Genomic DNA, 12,684 nt, shown 5'->3' on the forward strand with positions numbered 1-12,684 from the left:
TGGTAAAATATAAAATTCAATTCGTGATTTTTAGGTATGAAAATCATTCTCCGTCCACTTGACCACCCATTTGAATGCCCTAAATTTGAAATAATTTAGAGCATAGTATCACAAATTGCATTTCTTTCTATATAAAAATTGATAAAAATATTTCTTTTTAAAAAAAATTGTAGTAGTAAAGTAAAATATCATATAATTAAACTAAAACAAAAGTATTTCAAAACCCACAACATCAATTCAATTAATATTCATATGATTAAGTTGACATCTACTAATTTTGTGGTGTAAAAAATAGATTCAAAATGACTAAATATTTTTTTTTTTGAGGAAACTTGACTAAATATTTAATAGTACATGTACTTCTTTTTTTTTTTTTTTTGTTTTTTTACTTCATGCTAATGTGTCATGCTTTAATTGCATTAAAATAAATTATAAGTTACTGTTTTTATTCATTTTATTTTCGATCTTCTCCAATAAAATCAAGATAACTAGCAGAGTTAATCCTATCTGGTCTCTCGACTATTAAAATTTCACCACTTTAATCATCGACTTCCAAACTTGTTCAATTTCATCCCCAACTATGTAATTGTTAACCAAAACGGTCCTAATAAGGACTATTTTGGTTTGGACAAAAGACTATTTTACGTAAAAGTCGCATAACTGGGGATAATATCGAACAAGTTTAATTTGGAAGTCGATAACCAAAGTGATGAAATACTAATAGTCAAGGGACTAAATTAAGAATTAACTCTAACTAGCAAAAAATTTTACTTGCTGTGAGTACATTCAGTGTTTTGTGATTCAAAAATGCATAATAGTGTGCATGAATTATTGAAAAATAAAGACAAAATTGAAAGGGTAAATTATTTGGGGTTGGAGTAGGTGAGAATGGTATGAAGTGGTAAAAGAAAAATATAATGTATGTTAATAAGTCCTTGAAACTTGAAAGTAACAACAAAATGTGGACATGGTTCTAGGTGTGCATACAGATTGCAGAGTGGCAGTGTGATGGAGTAGTAACAGTACAAGTTACAACTCACAAAATCACACCATTCTCGCATTTCCATAAAATTCAGTACCCTCTTATTGGCCATTGCAAAATTTCATTTAACTTATTATCACATTAATTAATGAGTTATTGCCTTATTGGTGACAAAAAAATTCGAAATATTTGTAATGTTGTGGTAATTTTTTAACAAAATTATTACGTTTATGGAAATTATATGGTACTGGTCGATACTCGTGTTTCTCGCACCGAGTGAAACTGAAAAGAATTATTAAATTTATAAAAACTTCTATGGTATTAATCGATATAAGTGTTTTTCTTACATTGAGTGCAACTCAAAAATGAATGAAAAATATTAAGTTTTTAGTGAGTATTGTGGAACATTAGTCTCACAGTATTCGATACAAACCTAAGACTTTCTCCAAAACTTTTTGGATTATACTTGGTACTGTTGTTGATCAACACCGCAAATTTTCTTATTATTAATACTAAATTTTAAATTTTGGTGAGATTTTGATCAATTTTATTATTATCCAATCCTAATTCCTAAAAAACCGATTTATGACATTGGTAAGAATTAAAAGATGTTTAAAAAGAGATTAAACATTTATTATATATATATATATATATATATATATATATATATATATATATATATATATATATATATATATACTAGTATTTTATACGCGCGATGCGCGAAACTTATGCCCAATATTAAAATATTAATACATATAAATAATTAAAATGTATAATTCAAATTATATATACACAAAAAATATATGTATTTTATACACACATATATGATTTACCATTAATAGAAATTTAATTAAAATATAATCAACCATTAAATTAATTATATAATAATTTTAATAAAATGACAATTAAAGAATAGAGAAAAGATATGATAGATATAGGTGTATGGCAATAATGATGAAGTTAAAAGTAACTGTGTTATAACGGTGTAAGAGTAGTTTTGTATAACAAGAATGTAGTATGGACAATTTTGTCTAATAACATTAAAGTGTACAATATTTAAAGTAAAATGTACATATTTATTAGCATCCAAAAAGAGGGACATAAATCAAGGATATAACCTTGATTGAGACTTATTATGTTTTTAGATTAGATATATATATATATATATATATATATATATATATATATATATATATATGCTAAAAAAAAGCTTAACATGTAAATTTTGAGAGTTTAGTCTATAAACTTTAGTTGTGTGATTCCACATTTGTACTTTATTATTTGTTTATTTACTTTTCTTAATAAATTGAAAACTACTAATAAAGTTCACTATCTTACATTCTCCGATCCTTTTTATATTCTAATAAAAAATAGTTCAAAAATTCAATATTCATTATTATTAAAATAAAATAATAAAAAGTAACATACTGTAGAGCCCAATTAGAAAAATTTTGAAACCTATCTCAAAGTAGTGATTTTGTTTAATTTGATAAACTAGGTCTTCTGTGAAACAATATCACGTAGATGTGTAATATTTTTCATAGCTAAAATGTCATACTTATTATGGGGTCTATATGAAAATATTACATTTTAACTAGAAAATTATATGTGGACGATTTTAAACAAGACTTATTTTTAATTTTATTAAAACTCTATATATTCCTGTGATTCCCTATTCTAGTTTGCCTGAGAGGACTCTATGTATTTGAGTCAGATTATGACTCCTTATTCTAGGCTTCCTGTGATTACCTATTCTAGTTTGCATGAGATTCTCCCATTATATATATCCCTGTAATCTGTATCTTTGAACAATGTCATTCAATACAATTTATTCAATTCTCATCAATTTGATACAATTTAATTTCAATGAATTTTAATTTAATTTAATTTTTAAAATATTATATGGATGGATTAATCCAGTTGTATTATTGTTATTATTATTTTATTGTTATCATTTTTTTAGTGACAAGGGAAACTTGTAGTTACTATCCAAAAGTGTGCACTAGCTAAACTCCGTTCCTATAACCAAGAGAATGCTAACAAGAATCAAACTCTTCTGAAAAGGCCGACAGAGTAAAGTCCCCTCACTTTGAGAGGTTGCTCCCACATTGTCACTGATGAGACTCGATCAGTCATCTTTCTTCCCGAACTTCATTCCTGTGATTAATTGAACTATGATGCATGCATTCTTCCAATTGCATTATTGTTGCCCTCTTGATTGATTGCAAGTTGCAGCTCGGTATAGGCATAAGTAGTGCATAATTGTTATCATTAAATTCCTCATTAATAATTAGGGTAATTAATAATGTCAACTCATTATGCCCCTAATAATGCAATCTATATCTATATACTATATATATATATACCAACAACTTCATCTACTCTTCTTCCCCATTGATACATTTTTTAACTTAAACTTCACAAAAAAAAATTTAAAATAATAGCTATATAAATAAGACCAATACTTAACCCTAACACAAATAAAATCATAAAATTACTTTCTACTGAGTCAACACTATTATTTTATTTTATTTTATTTCATGAATTTATCATCAGATGTTAATATATAATTTTGACTTGATAGATAGTTTTTTTTTTTTTTTTTACTTGATAGATAGTTTGATTTCACTATCATAACAAAGCTGAATACATATAAAGTTAGTATTTATTTATTTTTTCCTAGGGGCATTTGCCAAGTTATAAAAATTAAAATTGGTTTTGGCTCATTTAGGGCACTCAGTGAGATTGAGTTGTTAGATGCTTAGAGCACTAGAGCAGTAACAACGGGATTAAGATGATTCAATTGTTCGAATTATATCATTCTTATCGAAACCCTACTTATTCATTTGAAATATGTTGGTCGGAGGTTTAAATGGTCAAGTCGAGTAAACTATTGTAAGTGTACATGGCATAACACTTATGACTAGTTTGGTAAGTATAAGGCCTTCTCCATTAGTGGTATTAGGTGAGTTTTTAGAATAGTAAAAATTAAATGTTGGGTTTTTAATAGATGCGGGGGTGAGTTTTTAATGATATTTTTCTCCTGCAAATATAGAGATTCTGGCATACAGAGGTGGGCCCCACTGTGCTACAAAGGTTGCGCCTCACGTGCGTGAGGCGCAACTTTCGCACCACTGCACATGCTTGCCTGGGCGCATAAATACAATTAAATTTTTTTTTCACTATCATTTTCTCTTTTCTAATCACACATGCAAAATCTTCTAAAAAATTCATCACGATTGAGGAAGACGAAGACGTAAGGAAATAAAATGTGACTTTATTATGTGTTACGAAGTAAAATTTATGGCAAGTGTTTTGGAGAAAATATTTACCACTCCCTCCCTAGTCCCTAGTGTGGTATATAAATAGAGGCCCTCTTTTCCTATAGTTTGTCTGTCCATACCGTTGAATTCAAATTCCACCACTCAGCTCTACTGAACACACAGGCTCAAACTTCCATTATCTTCAGGCTTCATCTCTGCTCTGTACTGTATTTGACTAGAGTCTAGAGAGAGAGAGAGAGAAATGTCGTCGGGTGTGCCCACAACTACTTCAACGAGAAGGATGAAATGGAACCAGGCGGCGCCACCGCCGCCCACCCCAAAAATCATCCACTTGCCCAGGAGGCCTCGCCGGAAGAGCCCCAAGACGGCCGCGAAGAAGCCCCCTTCCTCCTCCCACAAGTGGCGCCGCCACTCGCTCAACCCCATGGAGCTCCTGCATGAGGAGTACTACTACAAGGGGAAGCTGGAGAGGCTGTTCGGCCAGGAGAGGGAGTTCTCCAGGGCTGGGGTTGTCCCCATTGTGGTTCTCAACTCCGCGAATTCGTGTGCCGATAGCGACAGCGATAGGAGGGAGCGAGTGGAGGACGGCGTCGAGGCGGCGGCGGATTTTGCGGAGGAGAAGTGGCGGTTTCAGGCGGAGATGTTGAGGGCGGAGTGTAATTTCCTGAGAATGGAGAGAGAGTTTGCTCTGAAGAAGCTGGAGAGAAACCGAGTTCAAATGGAAACCACTCTCAGATCGGCTGTTCAGACCCTTATTTCTGTTAGCCCCCTTTCCCTTAATCTTCTGTGAATTTAATTTAGGTCTAATTGCTTCACTACCACTAATCTTCATTACTGGATTTAATTACAGGGAAAGAAGAAAATATATGAAGGAAAGAATGGCAATGCCATTCTGGAACAAGAGATTGAGGATTTGGAAGAGAAGCTAGATGAGCTGAAAAGGAGCTCCAAGAAAAATAATAGGGATTTTGAAATCAAGAAATGCAGCAGCAACTTTGATAAGCAAGCATGCCTGTTGCAGAGAAGGCTGGAAAAGCTGGGTGGATTATCAGATCAAAAATGCCTCCTCCTCAATGCCCCCGAAATCGACAAACAAACTCACACCACTTCTGCCTGCAAAACCATCCAAAAATCGACTGATGTAAGAATTAGACATGCCTTCCTATTTTCACTTCTGTTTAATTTGCATATCATTTTTGTTGCCTTTCCTTGCTTGATGACGAAATGTAGATAAGTATGTATGCATTCCAATACTAATTGTCGACGTTCTTAAGCAAGCCAAGCAATGGTTCATAGTATTTGTGTGAGTAATGGCCAAAGCTCCGTAGTCTGTCTATCAGCATAACTTTGCATAATAATCTTGTAATTCTAGTTAGTTAGGGTCTTAGGGAGATTCAAGTTCAAACCCCATTTCCCATAGATTCCCGAGATTGATTTACCAATAAAAGTATTTGCTTAAGAGGTTTACTTATGTCATATATTAGCTAGTATCTTAGTATTGGTGTTTTCTTCTTTGATTTGATCTGAAATTCAGGTTGAGTTATTACGGAGAATGGAAGGACTGTCAAAATGCATGTTAGATAGAATGGAGGAGGAATATGGAGCAATAATTTCTAGTACTGCAGCCAATGTCTCTGCTGCTAGTTCAGCTTCCACTTCCACTTCCAATTCCAATTCCAAGCAAATGGAGTTCTCTGACCCATTGGCTTTCTCCACCCGACAACCGCATCAGGTAAAGTTCTTTGGTTTTAAAATGCCCACTGTTATAGCATGTTCCCATTTCAAACTTGTTCATTTGTATCACTATTTCAAATTGTTCATAGTACCACGTTAATTTTTTCTTCTTGGCCGTACTTTGTATCTTTAATAGTTCTGTACGTCGTGCATGTAGGCTGTTCAGTGTACTTGATTGGTTTGTTATAACCACGGTTGTTTCTGAATTCTGAACCGAAAGGTTTTAAATGATACCATTCTTTTCTTTGGTATATTGAATTGAAGTACAAATATGGTTCATTTGGCGGTCTGGCACTCACTCTGGCTACTGTTCTCTTTCCCATAGCCTACACTGTGTTAAAAACCAGTGCTTGTTTTGTTTGGACCACTTTCTTGATTCCTTTTACCCCTACTACTTTCATTTCATTATTAGAGTATAGTTAATGCATAATTTATTGTTGTTTTTCTTTCACAAAAATGGTAGTTATAGACCATTAAATGTCAAGAGCTCTGTGTATTCAATCATATATTTATGATATTTTCTGCAGACTTTAACCAATCACCAATGGTTACAGGCATACTGTTGGGTTTTTGCCAGAAGACAATTTACATTCTTTTTCTCCTGCATTTTGATTTCTTTTGTCTCTTTCAATTTGAAGTCTTTAAGTTAATTATGCCTGTCGATTTTGATGGTTATGGTAAATGCATTAGCAAGGCTGTGCATTTAATGCCTGCAAGGGCTTAGCTTAGTGGTTTAGTAGGCAGCATTTGAGAAAAGAGACCAAGATTCGAAATTCGGCAACGATAGTGTGAGGATTATGCCCAAAGTGGGTAGATTTCTTGTGCGCACTAGCATTTGGCCCTGTCTGCTGAGCCACTGAGTTATCGTGATTTACTTCCTCCCACATGCTCTGTCGGGCCAGGGCGTGGGGGCCCCTTAGGGTTGGGGATTCAACCTTTGGGAGAAGAAGGTTGTGCATTTAATGCTGGACTGAGCATTACTTCACTTGCATCCATTTCAGTTATTCTCCCAAAAAGGTTGAATCCCCAACCCCAAGGGCCCCCACGCCCCGACCCGACAAAGCTTCTGAGAGGATGTAAAAGCATCCATTTCAGTTCTGATTGTATTATTGGTATCAATGTGAATTGGCTCAGCTTTTATGTACATTAAAGGCTAAAACAATATTCATCTAAGACAGCATTGATTAGCCCTGCTCTCAAAAACAAACAGGTGTTTTACTAAAGAAAGTTGAGTTTTTTTCTGATATGTGAAATACTACTGATTCTGGCAGGAGGCAATGCCGGTGGAGGAGAACAGATGTTCTGGGCGTTGTAAAGCAATAGTACGCAGGATTGTAGAGCAAGTGAAAGCGGAGACAGAGCAATGGTCGCAAATGCAAGAAATGCTCGGGCAGGTGAGGGAAGAGATGCAGGAACTCCAAGCTTCTCGTGATTTCTGGGAAGACAGGGCGCTTGAATCTGCTCGCGAAATCCAGTCCCTGCAGTCTACAGTGAGTCTCTTTCTCTGTTTAAAAGTTTATAATGATTTGCATGAAGAGATTTATTAAATTCTGAATTGTAATTCTATTGGCTTCTGTTTGTCAGGTGCAAGAATGGAAAGAGAGAGCATTGTCCTCTGAAGCCAGGGTTAAAGAGCTGCAGATGCAACAATCTGCAGCTAAAGAAAGTCTTGAAAAGTTGAGGAGGGCAAAGCAAGGCAATGATCAAACCAGAGAAGCAAAATCAACCCCGAATTCACCCAAGGCTCCACTAGGCAAACAGATTGAGAAAGAAAAGCGGGTACTGATCTCCCGAGGGAAGGAAAACCAGGCTGTTGATGACAGAAGGGGCAAGACTATTGCTGAGAGAACTTTGGAGATGACACCCACCAAAGAAGCGCCACCGATTTCTTTGGCGAAGCAGATCGAGAAGGAGAAACGCATGCTTCTGAGACGTCTCAAGGAAAACATTCGGGGTAACAATGACAAGATGAGCAAGTTAGAGCTTTCTCCTAGCGAAAGAAGAAAAGCGCAGACACACAATGATGGAGTGGCTGGTCCTAAAAGATCACCATTTCGAGATGTTGCAAATTCTTCGCCCTTGGTGAGGCAGAACAGCAAGGCGGTTTTTCCTTGGCACAGCCCTGAGCATGGCAAGGTAGTAGAGCATTGCATTTGAAAACTTGAGATAAAAGAGTTGAGTGAATGAGTTGGATAACAAATGAAAGCCAAAATGCCTATCTGTTCCCTCCCTTTCAGCTTCCCTCATAGATTTCTTAGCCGCAGTGAAGAGAAGACTTCCTCTGGAATAATTTATGCTCTTAGTTTTCATAGTTAGAAATTTGTGTTGTATTTTATCTGTTCCCTCACCACTATAAATAGCTAAAGGTGCGTTCCGAAAAGTGGTTAGAATAGTCAATCACTCTTTAATTCAACATTCCTTATGCCCAGCAGGTTGACTTGTGTACTACAAAGTTATAAGTTTGACTTTTAGTGGGAGCTACCTATTGACCTTTTTGATTCTATAAGTAACTTAAGGGTTTTTTTTTTTTTTTTTTTTTGAATTAAACGAGCTCAAATATCATTAATAAACCACCAAATCTGCAATACAAGGAGGGATAGAAACCCACGAACTCAGGCCAGACAAAGAACCAGTTGCCCGTGCAAGCACATGAGTCACATGGTTCGCTAACCTCTTGACATGGCGAACAGAAACGTTCCCAATGTCCCTAGCCAAAACACGGCATTGCTTAACTATGAAACCAACATAAGAAAGGTCTAATGTACGGGAATTAAAAACAAGGCAAAAATTTAAGCAATCTGATTCAACAATAACATTAACGTGCCAAACAGCTTTAATCCAAGATAGGACTTCCTTGACTGCCAATGCTTCAGCCATGAAAGGATCCTGAACAGTTGATAGACGACCGGACTTAGCCGTCACATATCGTCCATCATGATCCCGAAGCACCGCACCATAACCGCCACATATAAGTAACTTAAGTTGGTTTATCTTTTTGTGATCCTTTACCAGCTAAGATCATAATGCAGGGTTTACCCAGTGCTCTTAGATAATGGTTTTGGATTTTCTTCATCACTCAAAAGAATTTACTTAAAATAACAAGGATAAGAGCTAAATCATAGCCTAAACATCCTAAAAATTTCATGCCACTAGTACAAAAAAGCACATAAAACACCAACATTTAGCTACCGTTCTTACAAGAACGGTAGTGTATTCTTAAAAAAAAACACGCGGTGGCAATTTTGTAAATAAGTGAAAAACAATTCGCTACCGTTGTTAGCTGGAACAGATGCGATTTAAAAAAATAAAAAAACGGCATACTATTTCGCTACCGTTCCAAGATGAAACGGTAGCGAAAAAGGTATAATAGATATACATTTCGCTACCGTTTCTTAAAGAAACGATAGCGAAATATGGAGTATTAATGGTTAAAAAAAAATTCGAACAAATAGATCAGATCTCTGCCCTCTGCGCTCTACCCGCATCCAGACCATTTCCTCACCACCGTCCATCGCGCAGCTCGCAGCCTCCACCGCTACCGCCTCCGCCTTCCACCGTCGCAGCCACCACCGCCACCATTGCAGCCTACGCGACTGCGCCTCCGCCCCAGCTGTCGTCACAGCCACTTCCTCCGCCGCTGTGTCTTCCTCCGCAAATCTGCCACCGCAGCCACCACTATCACCACAGCCGCCGACACCGCGACCGCCACAACCTTCATTTGTCGACGCCTGGCCCAGTCGTTTCGATCTGCACCACCGTGATCAACGCCGCCTCCACCGCGACGGCCCGAAGATACTGATCTGGAACCGACATTACTGTAAGTTGGCCATTACTGACATTTGACATTTCCTTGATTTTTTGGACTCCGATTTCGTGCTTTTCTGTAAGCTGTTTGAGTTCTTTGGTATCTTGCTCGAAATTTCGAGGGTTTATATCGATATATATGGATTTGAAAGTTTTAAACAGAATAGGTTACACTTTTTAAAGTCATCCAATTGCTTTTTTACTTAGGGTGTACTGGAAGCTATCAGAATTAGCTGTGCTGGTTACACCACCAAGTGTACTTTCTATGAGTTTATTCTTTGATTTGGTGTTCTTGCTCCAGAAGTTTTAGCAGGAAAGTAAGAAACAACTTTATGTTTCTTAAGTCCTTGATGTGCTAGGGTTGTCAAATGAACTTAATGTCCATTTCATGAGTAATTTTGCGTCTTTGCTAACCCCTTTTGCAGTCAAGATGACAAGGTTGCATCTCATATGATTTTAGACAAAATGGGATTGAAAGGCTATCAGGTAAAGTTTGATGTTTTCATTAAATATTCTCTTCATTATTCTAGCATGGGTCAAAGCTGGAGATATTATATTTTGGTGTTGAGCATTTGTGGGATAGTTAAGTTCATAACATACTTTTTATGTCAAATTTATGAGATTTCTTTTAACCATTTTTCCTTTATAATTGCTTTTACAAAGCCTTATACTTTGTTCTATTGGTAAGTGTTTGTGCATCACATTAGTAAACCACTAATTTTTACAGATAGGAAAGAACAAGGTCTTTCTGCGGGCTGGTCAGATGGCTGAGCTTGATGCTAGAAGAACCTACAAAGTTTTCATTGCAGCCAGGATCATTCAAAGGCAAATTAGAACCTACATTACACGGAAGGAATTAATTGCATTGCGTCAAGCTGCAGTTCAAATGCAATCATGTTGGCGAGGTATCCATTTGGCAACACTTACTATTCTGTTGGAGAGAAGGTAAATGATACTTCGTACAGTAAGAGAGCAACACTTACTATTGTGTTCTTCATTTCCTTTTACAAAGAATTTTGGTTTTAATCATCCACTGCAAAGCTTGTGTAAACTTCTATTCTGCTCCATTTGGCAAAGAAAAGTGATTGCTCAATGATGTTGCAATTCACTTACTGGAATGTCCTTGTAGGGAGTTCCTGTGAAAATGGTTGCTGCCGGTGCTGAACATACAGCTGCTGTGACAGAAGATGGCGAGCTTTACGGTTGGGGCTGGGGTCGATATGGTAATCTGGGTTTAGGTGACCGAAATGATCGCTTAGTTCCTGAAAAAGTTTCAGCTATACAGGTGATTAAGATGTAGAATTTATGCTCACCTGTGTGTGTTTGACTGGAGAAAACTTGATTTTATTCTATGCTTGGGACTAGCATGTAAGTACTTCTATTAATGGCTTAATGCTCCTAGATTGGTCTCTATTGGCCTGTACTTGCTATGTGCTCATAGTCCCTTCTTTGGCTTCTTTATGATAGTTTAAATTTGCAGGGAGAAAAGATGGTAATGGTAGCATTTTATGTATTTTTGCTATGACATATTTAACAGAATTGAGTGAGATTGTACCTTCATTTTGGAAATCAACTGACAATGTGTTGGCTAGGACTTGTGTAGGCTGATCAAGAGGTGAATTCAAGTCCTCATTGCTTGATCTCTGCATCTGCATGAATTCCAAGAAGTTCTTGAAATCATTCTGAGTGAAGGACATGCCTTCATCTTTGACATTGGGTTGCTGAGTTGCAAATGAGCATTGGAGTTGGTTAACTGATCCTTGGCTTTTTGATCTTGGTTTCCAGCCAGGTGGATAACCATGCTTTTTATAGCATTTATCCTGGGTGTGGGCTGTGTAACCATAGTGAGTACACACTGGTCTCTTGTTAGCAGTTTGCGTCCTTTTGTAACCTTGTTGAAATCCCCCATCACCCTTAGCCATGAACACACTTCCTATAACATTGTTTTCACCTGCTTGGTGTAGCTGACTGCCAAAACCAACACTGGCCAACTGAAATTGCCTCTCCTGTTGAGCAATCATGGAGTAGGCTTCATTGACATATGGTAGAGGCCTCATGAGCATAATCTGTTTCCTAGTTGCTGTATATTTCTCATGTAGCCCAATCAAGAAAATTAAGAGTTTTTCCTTCTCACTCTGTTCATTGACCTCATCCAATTTTTTGCCACAATCACATCTAGTAGTGCAGGCACAACCCAAAGGAGGTCTAAGAATAGCTAATTCATCCCATACCAACTTCTGTCTTGTGAAGTATTCATTTAGGGAGTTATCAACCTATTTTGTTTGGTAAATCTCACATTTTATTTTTGCGATCCGAAACAGATCTTATTGGCTAAATCTCCTTTTCAGATCACTCCAAATGCCATATGCTATTTCTATCCATAGAACACTACATCCAATTGTAAGAGATAGGGTTCGTACAATCCAGGATTTCACCATGTTGTTACATCTTTCCCAAACGAGATACTTCTCTAAATCGTCCTCGGATGGCTTCTTGATAGCTCCATTAATGAAAGGTATCTTGTTCTTACATGAAAGGGCTATAGTCATTGCCCTAGCCCAGGGGTGGTAATTCGAGCCATCTAACGGGTAAGAAATGAGTTCCAATGCAGGATTCTCGTTAATGTGTAAGAAATAAGGATTCGACTGCGTAAGAGGATCATAGGTTACCTCAGTTGCAGTGGATCCTGTTGCTGGTGCAGAGGAAGAAGGAGTTGCGTTTCCAGTCGGATTTCCAGCAAAATTGCCCGTTGTGTTGTCGATCGGTGCAGATCGGTTGTTGATCGGAGGCCAAACAGCCATTGTAGGGGAAGAAGGAGCTCCTAGCTTAAAAGCTATGATACCATGTTGTGGAGCTTAATCTTGAGGAAGAATAATC

General features: G+C 36.8%; 2 protein-coding genes across 2 annotated transcripts; both read left to right on the forward strand.

Annotated features, from left to right (window-relative positions):
• Nucleotides 1-4,401: 4,401 nt before the first annotated feature.
• LOC116005050 (myosin-11) lies at nt 4,402-8,495 on the forward strand. The gene is made up of 5 exons (XM_031245276.1): nt 4,402-5,029; nt 5,120-5,410; nt 5,804-6,001; nt 7,275-7,493; nt 7,588-8,495. Exons 1-5 carry the CDS (start codon nt 4,511-4,513, stop codon nt 8,158-8,160), a joined length of 1,800 nt encoding a protein of 599 aa, XP_031101136.1. The 5' UTR covers nt 4,402-4,510; the 3' UTR covers nt 8,161-8,495.
• Nucleotides 8,496-9,365: 870 nt separating this feature from the next.
• On the forward strand, nt 9,366-11,920 carry LOC116005151 (ultraviolet-B receptor UVR8-like). Its single transcript, XM_031245405.1, has 5 exons — nt 9,366-9,820; nt 10,233-10,293; nt 10,535-10,752; nt 10,937-11,092; nt 11,288-11,920. Exons 3-5 carry the CDS (start codon nt 10,702-10,704, stop codon nt 11,330-11,332), a joined length of 252 nt encoding a protein of 83 aa, XP_031101265.1. The 5' UTR covers nt 9,366-9,820; nt 10,233-10,293; nt 10,535-10,701; the 3' UTR covers nt 11,333-11,920.
• Nucleotides 11,921-12,684: the final 764 nt, after the last annotated feature.

The sequence above is a fragment of the Ipomoea triloba genome, chromosome 14 (genome assembly GCF_003576645.1).
Source record: "Ipomoea triloba cultivar NCNSP0323 chromosome 14, ASM357664v1".
In the NCBI taxonomy this organism is placed as follows: domain Eukaryota; kingdom Viridiplantae; phylum Streptophyta; class Magnoliopsida; order Solanales; family Convolvulaceae; genus Ipomoea; species Ipomoea triloba.